Consider the following 13,093-nt stretch of genomic DNA (forward strand, 5'->3'; position numbering starts at 1 on the left):
ACAGCACAAGCACCGAAAGATCTAAATGCACTTATCTGATCTTGAGACTGAGCACTCTGCACATTTGAATTAGCCAAGCCCATGGAATATGTGACCATGACAAAGTTAAGCCAATATTTTCTTAGTAATTATTGTGGGGTAAAATACCGAATCTTAAATAAAATTTTTAATGAGACTTATACGTTTTTTATAAAGAAATTCATCATTATTTTATTGGCAAATTCACCATCAAAAGTACTATTGACTTTAATATATCCAGATTCTACGAAAGATTTATTTGCTAGAAATATGTAAGTTTCTTTTTTTAAAAGAAAGATAGAGAAATTATATATATATATATATATATATATATATAAATGCGTACAATGTAGATATATTATACAAGCCCGTAGAATATGTGACCAGTCACCATGATGAAGTTAATCGCAATATTTTCTTGGTTCTACTGAGACGTAATTATATATATGTAAGAATTTTTTATACGTGGATGTAGTTAAATATGTATCCATCCCCAAAACGAAATAGTTACGTAATGTAAATTGTAATATTAGGGTTTAATAATTCATTATGTATAAATCCTATTGATTAATCAAGAGATGAAACCTTTCTGAATTAAAGTGAGAGTTCATGACTTTTCTAATAGGTGTTTATATGACTTTTCTTATAGACTTAAATTCATCAGAAGATTATGAACTTTCTCCTCTTCCTGTAATTAGTTCTTGTGCCGAAAATTATAGAATATTTTCCTCAGGAACTCTGTTGACGTTTCAAATTTGGTCCCTCAATCACATTTTATTTAATTTTTTTAATAAACTAAAAGAGGAGATAACTGATATCAGAGCTTTCACATACATCCCAACTGTTACTTTTCAAAACGTTTTCAAGTGCGGAAGCGTAATTGTGTGAATCATGTATAACAAAAATTTTTATAAAATTTTTAAATACACTTTGGATTATATTAATTTATGCAATAATAAATTAATCATATTAATTTATATACATAGATACCCAACTATCGATCAAGCGGATAACTTGAGGTCTTTGACCACAAACAGTCCAAGCTCTAAACTTGCTCAGAAAATCCGAATCTTTCCCGTCTAGTCCTTTAAATTTTTGAAGACCTAGAGTGTGGGCCCTAATAAAGAACTAACGGATTAGATCACTCGTTAATTTGTGTCTCTTCACCGTCAACACATGTATGTGAAAAAATTGGGAATTAGAAGGACTTTTCTTCTCTTTTTCTTTCTCTAAGATTTGGCTACTTTAGGAATTTTAAGAGCAAAAAATTTTCTACTCCTATTTTCTACTTTCTCCTATTTATAGAACACTAGGAGAATCGTTTTGTTTTAACTTGAAGACAAAATAATAGAAAAATTAGTTACTGTTATATTTTAATCTCATTAAAACACAGTTTTTCATTTAATTTTGGATACAAAATTCTTTTCTTTCCTTCTACTATATGGCCAGCTAGTGCAAAGATGCAGCAAGAGAGAGAAAACTCCTCCTTTATCCAGCTTCTAATTTTAGCTCAAATTCAAATCTAAATAAAGTCATACTTCACTTTCCTTTTGAATTTGATTGGAAAGCTTGTCAAACAAGTAAACCGGATATCTTGGAGAGCACGCGCCCCCTGTGGGATTATACCTGTGTCACGCACCCCCTGCACCTCCCTGTGCTTGGGCGTGTGACCTCCTGTGGTCCTACCACAACATGTTCTAAAATTAATTTAATTAAATAATCACATTATTTATTTCGATCTTGTCTTGTAAATATTACAAGGATGATGTAGGAACTCATGGACCTATAATTTTGAGCTCCAATAAAATTAATAATTAATTAAACTCTTCAATTAATTAATTAATTATATTAATTCTAAAAGCTACTACACTAAACACTTTGAATTGCACTCTTGAAATTATAGACATAATTTACTTCTAAGAACTTAAAGTGTCCATTCGATATAGTCAAATCAATCCTCCATAAATAATTCATAATTAGAGCTAGGTAAAATCTATTAACCTCTCTAATTATATATTTATCCTTGAGTACTATTGATTCTCTAATGAATAATATATTCATAAAACACATTCATGAATATGATCTCGTTACTTATTTAAGTATTGAATCAACCCTCAAGGGAATTATTTATCTACTTCTTCAAAGAAGAATGAATGGATTCCATCTCGTATGTAAACATTCTCGGCTATCCATTTCATCAAGTTTCTAAAATACTAGAAATAGGATTTAGGATCTCAAAATTCGTACTGAGTAAATAAAAAAACATAAATCCATAAACATGAGTCTACTAATAACTCAAGATTAAAATCATTCCATATATGACTATCTGTAAACTCAAATTTGATTTTCTATAGTTAACGAAAATTATCATAAAATTAAATTGTGTTTATGTCTCACTTTTACATAATCTTATTATGCATAATACACATTTAATATCCCTCTATGTTGATAATGCGGATAACATCATCCCATTCTTAATGAGAATGACTTGTATTAGTAATGTTCTAATTAAAGATTCCGTAACTTTAATTAAATTCATTACGAATATTATTTCGATTATTATCCTTAAATATTATCCTCTCGTATATAACACTTTTATACAATATTAAAGTCGCATGAATGATATTCATAAATTATTCAATAATACATACACATAAATAATGAATACACTATTTTATTAAAGACCCTAATTATGCCTCGATAAAGACCCTCTAGCCAAAACCCATTGGGAAAAAGATTAAAGGGAAAATGAGTACATAATTACTAATTACTAAAGACAGTCGGCTTAACAAATGATAAAAACAAAAACTAATCATAAAAACGATATTTGGAAAATCCGGCTATGTCCTTAGCCATACCCGCCATGCAGAAACCTAGAACTGTAAACCACCATGCTTCATCTTCAAAGTGAACAACATTAGTAGCAAGCCTGTTTGCGACATGATTTCTTTCCCTGAAGATATGAGAAACACAATACATCTTCCTATTGAGAAATTGAATAGCCCGCTTCCACCCAGCTAAAAACTTCCAAGGAACATGAAGACTTCTGATTTTGAGCAGATTGACAACATACATAGAATCACATTCGAACCAAAGACAATCCCAATCATATTTTTGGGCATAATGAACTGCAGTAATTACCCCTGCTAGCTCAGCTTCATAAGCATATATAATGCCCAGAGGCTTGGCAAAGCATCCCTTACAAAAGCCCCGATAAGTTTTGAAAATACCACCACAACCCGCAAGCCCTGGCGATCCATTCGCAGCACCATCAGTATTAAGTTTAATCCAACCAAGAATGGGAAGAGACCATTACACTTCAACAATTCGAGGCGCCTTAGAGACTATATGGAACATTGAAAGTTTTGAGAATCATCCGTTCGGTTCGCTAATTTGAGTTTTTAATTCGAGTTGAGATGTGATGTTGTGTGAGAGTTTTTTACTGTAGTAAAAAAATTAGATGTAACTGTTTCTGAGAGCTTTTTACTGTAGCAAAACTCGAATTCTAAACTCGAATCATCGAAAAGAACAGTGTTTTCCATTGTCCCAGAATCTAGATTATCTGCTTCTTGAATGCAATGCCAAAGGAGCAGAAGGACTTATTATAGCGAAAAAGATGCATCATTGAAAGTAATCTGGTTAATGTTAAAATATTAGTAGTTAAGTAATAAAAAAAATTAGTAAATTAACGTCCCTCCCACCATCTCTTGCAAAAAGAGACACCAAATGTTCAATTTATTTCATAAGAAAGTTCAGATATTTAAATTCATTGATAATAGACAAAACCAAAGTAACCTGCATAAAATCATGTTTAATTTTTTTTTTTTTTTAAAAGAAATATTTCATTGTGGGCACAATAGATCCTTGATTTTGGAAAAAGCTTTGATTTCAATTTCATGCTTGAAGAATACTTCTAATAGTCTATCATCTCCCAACCGTTGCAAACAACCTAGCTATGATATGATACTATCGCCTGACTTATAGACTATCTCCAGGAAATATGACAGAAAATGGGGATTCCACGTAACCACTTTCTTTACTTAAATCCAATTCACATCACTTCCCTATGATTATTTAGAAGTCCCCCAACATACGATATGAATGACGATTCATCTACCTCTGTAAAATCAATGTATTAACCTTTTTTTTTTCGCCTAATGCATTAATAACTTATAACTGTTGTGAGTTTAGTGTGAGGAAATCAATTTCATACGCGTGTATGAGAAAACTTGCATACAAATAGCAGAAAGGATTTATACATTCCGTGTTTATAGTGTTTCGTATCTCAAAATAAATAAATAAATGAATCTTATCAAAGAAATTACAAGATAAAATTAAGGTGAAATTAACTTTATGGTTTTGGTTCATTTTTTATGAAATTATAAGATTGTCCCTCCTTTAAGGTGAACTTATAAGATTATGCATCATTTATATCCAATATCTAACGGAATATAACTAAAAGACTAAATTTCAACATCAAAAAAATTTTATGGTCTAAGTTGGTACATAAATTTTCAATACAAGGACTAACTATATAGAAAAGAAAAAAGCTGAGTGACCTATAAAGAATTTAACTCTTTCTAATACGAGTCATTTTTTATGAAGAGAGTGATTTTTCTAATAGATACTACTTTTAGAGGAATAGTTGTGACTTTTCTTATATGTACTTCATGTAGGTATCTATAAATACAATGAAAGTAACTATTGAAATACTTGTCTAGAAGGGATGTACCTGATTTGATGAAAGGGTGTACGTTGGTTGAAGATACCTTCATTGTCTATAAATAGAAACCGGTCCCTTTATCCACCCATCGCAGTTAGTATAGTTGTTCCACCAGTTTTTTTTACTCAAAGTTTTATTAGAGTAAAAGAGAGCAAATCAATTTATGTATTAAGACTTCGTGTAAAATTTTTATGTTCATATTTTTGTCATGGATTAAGGTATGTAGGTAAATCACCATAACATACTTTAATAGTAAAAGGAAAAATAAAAGAGAAATGTTACATTTATCTTATAAAATATTACAAATATCCATATGATTAACAAGGTTCATATGATCATGTGATGGTATATCGGATTTGGATCATGTCTTCTGATTCCTGTCTCTGTTTATGATCCTTTAATAATATCATATTATAAGTCAATTAGGATATCATATCAATTAAAAGATGGTATAATATTAACAAAAGGGGCATGTAAAGGAATTTAAAAAAAAAAAAAAGGAACGTGTAAAACGTAGATGTTAAAATATATGAAGGGCTAATATATCAGCGGCTCACTTTCCATCCACGTGTTAAGCTTTTTGAATAATTGGTCCTCTAATTCAACTGAAAAATCTGCAGAATCAATATAATTTAAAACTTCCCACGAACACCCATATCCTAGTGGCATTATCTTCAAGGTCCAGCACTGCCACCAAGAAAATCAGTTTATCAACACACATTATATATACGTCTGATCGATCAATCGACCAGCAAATTAACTTCCTCTCTACGTGTAATTTTCCTATGCATTTCTCATACTTCAGCATGCACCACAATATCAAACCACGTGTTCATGTAAAATTCAACAACTGACAAAAAGTTGATGCCAGCGACATTGTGTTACTCTATATGTATATATTAGTGCTTAGAGGTACACCATGCAATCTAATTATTACATTTTATTATTAGTACGGAGAACTACGAACATGAAAAATATATTTTTTAAGTACTACTACGTGTTATAAACAATTTGCATAAAGTGCATAGAAATTAGAATATTAGTGATTTCATTCCATCCACAGAACTTAGATCACGTCTGACATCTTTATTAATACCCTGGAGTACTATGCGAACGCTTGAAATATTAGTAAAGAAAATGCATGGAAATGTGAATAATAAACAAAACCAGTAAGATTCAAAGTTTGTTGGATTTTCCGACATAAATTTAACCACCATTTATTTAATATATTGCGGTCAACGTTAAAGATTTCGATGACTGTACATGTAAACTAATTATGTAATTAGCTCGAACGTAGAAGCAAACTCTATATTGGTGACAAGTAATTGATTTAATTGGTATGTTATGTAAGCAGACACACAGTTTAAGAACAAAATCCTAAAAGAAATCGATTATTAATGGTGACGCACACTATTACATAAACTTTCAACGACCATAGTCTAGCCGCATGGAAATAAAGCCACAAAAACGCAAAAGAGAGTCGACACGATCATCTACACTCTTCATATATTTATTTTTTTTCTTATTGAAGTAATTAAAAAAACAAGAAAATATTAGAAAGCAGATGATTACATAAGCACACGTCATCACATGTGTTAAAAGAAGGATAAAAATATGTGTTTGTCAAGACACCAGCAGGGAGACAGATAGAGAAGTATAAATGATTACATATGGCTTAATTATATTAATCATCATTAATTAAATTAGAGTTACTAATTGATAACACATGTACATAGTATTGTTGATATTTGCTACGTACGTATGTTGAAATTAAATTATGATGAAAACATGACTCTGGTCATATGTATTAAGAAGTAATTAATGACACTAATAGATTTTATTAGAGAGGAGAAAAGAATTAAGCAGATGTTGATGTGCTTCTAGAATGTTTTTGTAAATTTGGGAAGGGAACAAAAGAAATTAAATCAATGAAAGGTGATAAATTAATGTAAAGCAAGGCAAGCAAGATATCAGAAGCAGGTTGACCTTTGGAAGGCAAACCCTAGTGCTTAATTAAGAATAAAAAAGTATTTGACCCAATTTCTCTTTTGTTAGATGGATGGTTGATGAATGGCATCACCTGATTTTCAAGGACTTTGAATTTTTGGTTTCCCAGGAGGAGTTCTAGCCTTGCAGGCTATCCATACATACAAAGCAACATTTTATAATAATGGACATTTATCAATCTCAGATTGCTTTAGTTAAAATGGTAGGGGGATCGTTGACTTTACTGGGAAAGTAGGAAAGACACTGTCACTAGGTGCTACGTGGCCTGATTCTTTTGGTCGTAATTTAAAATATATTCCAGCTTGGATTATTGGAGCCTTATGGTACAACATGCTAATGGGATCAACTACATTTTCTAGGATTTTATTTTAGTTATAGATTATAGATTTCTAGCCTATATGAGGACTTCATATTTTAAGAATTATTTGTATGAATGTCCTTTGAACTATGAACATTATTGTGTCACGAACTTCAATTTCAAAATTTTAATTAAAGGTGTCATTCCACGCTCTCAACAATATTAAATCCTTCAACACATTCCTCATATCTAAGTGTATATTTGATACATGAGTTCTGCTATAGTGTAAACTCATGGTTTTAGTTCTATTATAATGTTTTACTCTCACAAAAAATTTAAATTTTAAAAGTCATAATCAATAACCCTAAATTAAACCCATATATCAAACGAGCCCTAAATCTGTTTATAATATTAATGGAAAGTTGACGTCACACTAAATGTAGTTTTATAAGGACCTCACGAATCATTGATCAACTTATCCTCTAGTTTTTTTTTTTAATAGTGATCACTACACTACTTCACATGACCCAATTACCCTACTTCTACCGTCGCGACCCGCTGATCGACCATCCCCTTTTTACTATTGTTATTTATAAAATTACATTTTATTTATTGAATATAAAACTATAGTTAGTTACATCTATATTAATCAATCGACAGATCTGTATGGAAGGTGTGCAATGACTCCGTTTAAAAAATTTGGGGCAACTTAAGGTCTATAGTTTGGGAAGCATATATATATATATATATATATATATATATATAGGAAATTAATCATATATTCGAATTTGGTGATATATGTGAAATTCATGTTTCAGAGCACATCGCTGTACGTACTCCACTAAGTCATTTTGTTTTGATCAGCTACACAAATTTGGAGCATGGAATAAGACAAAAGATAGCGCAATGTGCAAGTGAATAAATGAATTTTACTTCAAAAACCTTAATTTGTTTATTGATTGATACCTATAGAATAGTTAAGCATTATTTTGTATATTCCAAATATTAGACAAATTTAACTACCAAGCTTCTGTTTCCGTTCATTATTATTCAATCAAAAGATGTGGAACATTAATGTGAAAGAGGGAGCTGAGATGAATAAAAAAATTGATGAGAACTTAATCAACATCATGGTAACTTAATGAGATGAGTAATCTTATATGGAACTCTTTCCTTTGCCTTTCTTATTTATTTGCTTTTTCCTTTTTGTTTTTAGATACTTTTTCCCTAAAAACAACACGTATTCTTTTCATCATATATTAGGAGATCGTAGTTAATTACTTCAAAAGAAGAAAGAAAAAAGACAAAGAAAAGAAAACAGAAACTGGAAAAAAAAAAAGATATATATAGTTTTATACATGTTTGATGTTACAAGTAATTTCAGAAATTTCGTCGAAAGTGATCATGAACAAGGAATTAATGCACACTGTAGAAATATTTTCCTAAATTGTTGATAGTAGGCATAACTACCGTACCACCCAATCATTCTCACCTCAAGTATGTAAAAGAGAAGAACAACAAAAATGTCAACTCTTAAGTTAAAAATCAGACAGCTAGGAGCTCTTCTGCTTTCTTTCTTTTTTTTTTTTTTTTGATAATTTTTTTTATTAAAACTTTATTACCGTTATTACCCCGATGATACCAAGTACAACCTTTTAGTGCTTCTTCATTTTCTTCGGCTAGTCTCCTTTCTTAAACGTGTCTGACACGTATGTAACGTTAGATTTGATTATGTAAGAAGATCCCATGAATAACATCAAAAAACTTAATGTAAAACATAACATATTGACTGGAATCATATAATAGTAAAAGCATAATTGCTTTGGATAGTTTAACTACCCAACATATTTGTACGTGTATGTCATCACAGAGTAACGCCTCCATAAATAAGGCCCGCATAATCAGGTGAACATTTTTAAAAAGGGAGAGAGAGGGAAATAGGTCAAGACTCGAAATGAATTAAAATTAATAGGTCAATAATTTACATAAGTTAATAACTAGGCCAAATTACTATTTTTTGTTCATAACTTGTCTGGTTATGAACCATAACTTGACAAGTTATTGTCCATAATTTACGGTTTTTGTCCATAACTACTCTGGCTATGAACCATAACTTGACAAGTTTGTCCATAACTTATCTGGTTATGAACCATAACTTGACAAGTTATGGCCTATTAATTTCTATAACTAAAAATTGGCCTATATACTTTTTTAAGCTTTTCATATTGACATATTTTCTACTATTTCCGTTTTAAAAAATAGAAACAAATCCAAGAATATTATTCTAAAGGAGATATATTAACCTTTTTTTTAGGGTAGGAAATGTACTAACTTTTAGACATGACAAAAGCTTTCCTTTTAAAGGATACAATTAAAATAAAATATATAAGCTTGTCAAATAATCGATAATGTAGGTTGTCTACAAGCCATTAGGATAATGACAAGATCAATGTGAAACTTTTTAAATAAATAAATATTAAATCACTATAGTGATGGCATTTATCCACCTCAAACAAAAGAAAAGCGGTACGCTAAGATATCGGTATGTTAGATTTTCTATCTGTTGAATTTTCATAAAATCACATAAAAATCAAAATGTACGCTGATCTAACAGTTAAAAAAACCTGACATACCGATACGTCAGGCTACCAAAGAATCAAAAGAAAATATTGGCTAACTTAATTAGTTTCTTTTTACCTTTTACTGCAATTGAGATTGAGACAAATAACGTTTTTTTGCATAGTCAACGTGGCCAAATACGTCAAGCAGAGAGAGGAGGCAGAATATGATTGCTCTTATCGGCCACAATTTTCCACGCGACAAAATGGTCCTAAAACAAAAGGTCAATAGAAGTTAAATGTGTAAAATACACACTAACAAAGAAAAAGTGCATAGCAAAGTACACGTGGCATGAGGCCGGCACCAAATCTCTTTGACTTATGTCAAGTTTGATCATCCTCAAGTATAAAGATGATCGTCACCTCTTCCTTTTGGAGCAGCAATTTCTACTTATTATCTTTAGAAGGTCATAACAAGCAAAACCTCTATTTTCTCCAATCCATAGAAATTTTGCAAGTCCTCCACAGGACCACAAACCGGGGGAAGAAAAAAAAGAAGTTAAGAAAATGGGAAGAGCACCATGCTGCGACAAAAATGGACTTAAGAAAGGTCCATGGACTCCTGAAGAAGATCTCAAGCTTGTCAACTATATTCAGAAGCATGGACCAGGAAATTGGCAAAACCTCCCTAAGAATGCAGGTACAATTAACAAGAATGTTTAGCCTCGTTCTTCTCATAGTTCGATTAATTAATCACAATTCTTTCTTTTTCTTTCTTAAATAAAAATTTGAGTTTCAGTTCAAGTTTTCTACCCAAAGAACGCTTTTTTTTTTTTTTTTTTTTTTCAAGCGTTTTGTTGTCTTATAATTATGCCATGATTTACAATTAATGTTCATCGTCTATATATTATAGGGCTTCAAAGATGTGGGAAAAGTTGCCGCCTCAGATGGACTAACTACTTGAGACCTGATATCAAGAGAGGAAGATTCTCATTTGAAGAAGAAGAGGCAATTATCCAACTACACAGCGTCTTGGGAAACAAGTATATATTTTATCCCTTACTAATATATATATATATATATAAATCTTGTATAATGTACATCTGATTAATTGGACCCTCCAATAACTAATTAAGTTTTGTTTATATTAATTAGGTGGTCAGCCATTGCAGCTCGCTTGCCGGGAAGGACTGACAACGAAATCAAGAATTACTGGAACACCCACATAAGAAAAAGACTTCTCCGAATGGGGATTGATCCTGTGACTCACACTCCTCGCCTTGATCTTCTTGATCTCTCGTCTATTATTGGCTCCTCCTTATGCAACCCATCACTTCTCAATCTCTCAACCTTATTGGGTGCTACTTCCACACAATCCCTTTTCAATCCTGAACTCCTAAGGCTTGCATCCACAATCTTATCCCTTAAACAACATCAAAACCCGGAAATTATTTCCCAATATAACAATAGTCTTCCAGAAAACCAGCTCCTTCATATGCAACAAAACCAACCATTCCCATCATTACAGCCAAATCATGATGACATTAATCATGATCAATTCCAAAATCCCGTCCAATCAGCTCTGATTAATGTTGATCATCAAGGGTTATCATCGAACAACGTGACAAGTACTACAAACCTTACTACCCAAGACAATATTAATAATGTGATTGGTACTAATATTCCTTCTACTACTTTAGCTGAAAATCTTGTTGCTCATGATCTACCAGCTGAAAGTTCGTATTTCCAGAACTTGTTCGACTACAGCAACAAGGATTTCAGCTTCGATTCTGTTATGTCGACGCCGTCATCAAGCCCAACTCCGTTGAATTCCTCGTCGACGACGAATGTCAACAGTGGCGCCGAGGACGAGAGAGAAAGCTACTGCAGCAACTTGTTGAAGTTTGAAATCCCTGAGAGTTTGGACATCAGCGATTTCTTGTAAATCTTAATTATCGAATGATAATAGAGATATCATATACATGCATATATAGAGTACTGTTCAATATGTATTCTACCCACTTTCCTTTATTAATGAAGTTTTGTTGATATTATATTACATGTACTCTTTTGCTGGTCTTTAATTTTTATCGTATGCATGTAGCTTAAAGTTGATAATGAAATTCTCTTCTTTTTATTCCTCTTTGATTTGTTTCAGATTTTTTTTTTATTTCTTTTCTCCTTCTTCTTATTTTTTTCTTTTTTTTTTTTTGTTTGGCTAGCGCACCAAAATCCGTATATACGTACATATAATATTGTAAGAATATTTGTTTGAACTCCGAACTCCATGCCAGAATATATAACTCAAACTATACAATAGATTTCAGAAAGTATTCTGCGGCTGAAAATAATGGAAAGTGAAAGAAAGTAGGAGGAAGGGAAGCTGTATAAATTAGTCAAAAATATTCCGCCGGCACAGTTAATATTTCTTTCTTCCATTTTTGAGCAATAACAAGAGCAACAACAACAATAATATAAATTAATATGATCAGCTAGAGCTAGTTTCGAATTTAATTAAAAGTGTAACAAATTATAGCATATAACAAGTGATATATATATATTGACAGACTTTTAAATGACTACGTTTCCAATTCATTAATTAATAGGAATTCAATTAATATTAATGACGATGTAACATAATAAGAATCTAATTTCATTAATTGTCATAATATATATATATATATAACTTAGTGATAATTTCACATCTCACTTTAATTTTTCACACCCCAAGGTTTTTCTTTCTTTTTGAAAAAAAAATACAGTACTAACAAACTCTATTATTATATAACCAATTCACAAAGTGTAAGGAGAGGCAATTTTTATATTCATAAATTAATGAAACCTTAAGAAATTAATTAATTGGCCACGGCAGGAGCTCATCTTATCATCTAAAGCAACATTAGAAGAATAATTCGTTAGAACGTGAAAAATTATGAGGAATTAAATGTTTTATGACAAAGTTAAAGAGTTATCTATTGAACTTCATTTATTCATTTCTGTTTGTTTGTTTGCAAAGGTAATAAGAGACACTTGATTCTAGAAAAATAGGGAAAAGAAAAACTAGTAATAATTTAATTTCAATCTTATCCCGTTAGTACGATCGCCTTCTCAATTATTATGTTCCGCCGTGCCGTTTGTTTAATTTGTGACATCATGGTCAACACCATATAGATGTTTTGGTCATATTTATTCTCTCTCTCCCCTTTGCTTTTTTAGTCTCAAGTCTCAACTGCCAAGCGAATGAGAAGTTCCGCAACAAAACGCTTAGTTGTTCATCAACCATAAATATTCTACTTCCAAAGTTCTATTAAGTTTGAATTTAAATATCAAAAAGCCTTTTCAAGTGAAAAAAAAAAATATATATATATATACATATATATATATAATACCAAAACAAGCGTTGTTTTGTCTTTACACGCCTCTTTTAATTATTCATCGCATAATCAACAAAGTCATCTGAAGCAATGCAATGTTGCAGCTGGAAACTCT

General features: G+C 31.2%; 1 protein-coding gene across 1 annotated transcript; it reads left to right on the plus strand.

Annotated features, from left to right (window-relative positions):
* The first annotated feature begins 10,171 nt into the window (after positions 1-10,171).
* On the plus strand, positions 10,172-11,549 carry LOC21405032 (transcription factor MYB102). The gene is made up of 3 exons (XM_010097551.1): positions 10,172-10,304; positions 10,518-10,647; positions 10,760-11,549. Exons 1-3 carry the CDS (start codon positions 10,172-10,174, stop codon positions 11,547-11,549), a joined length of 1,053 nt encoding a protein of 350 aa, XP_010095853.1.
* Positions 11,550-13,093: the final 1,544 nt, after the last annotated feature.

This window comes from Morus notabilis, unplaced genomic scaffold (genome assembly GCF_000414095.1).
Source record: "Morus notabilis unplaced genomic scaffold, ASM41409v2 Scaffold19, whole genome shotgun sequence".
NCBI classification, from domain to species: domain Eukaryota; kingdom Viridiplantae; phylum Streptophyta; class Magnoliopsida; order Rosales; family Moraceae; genus Morus; species Morus notabilis.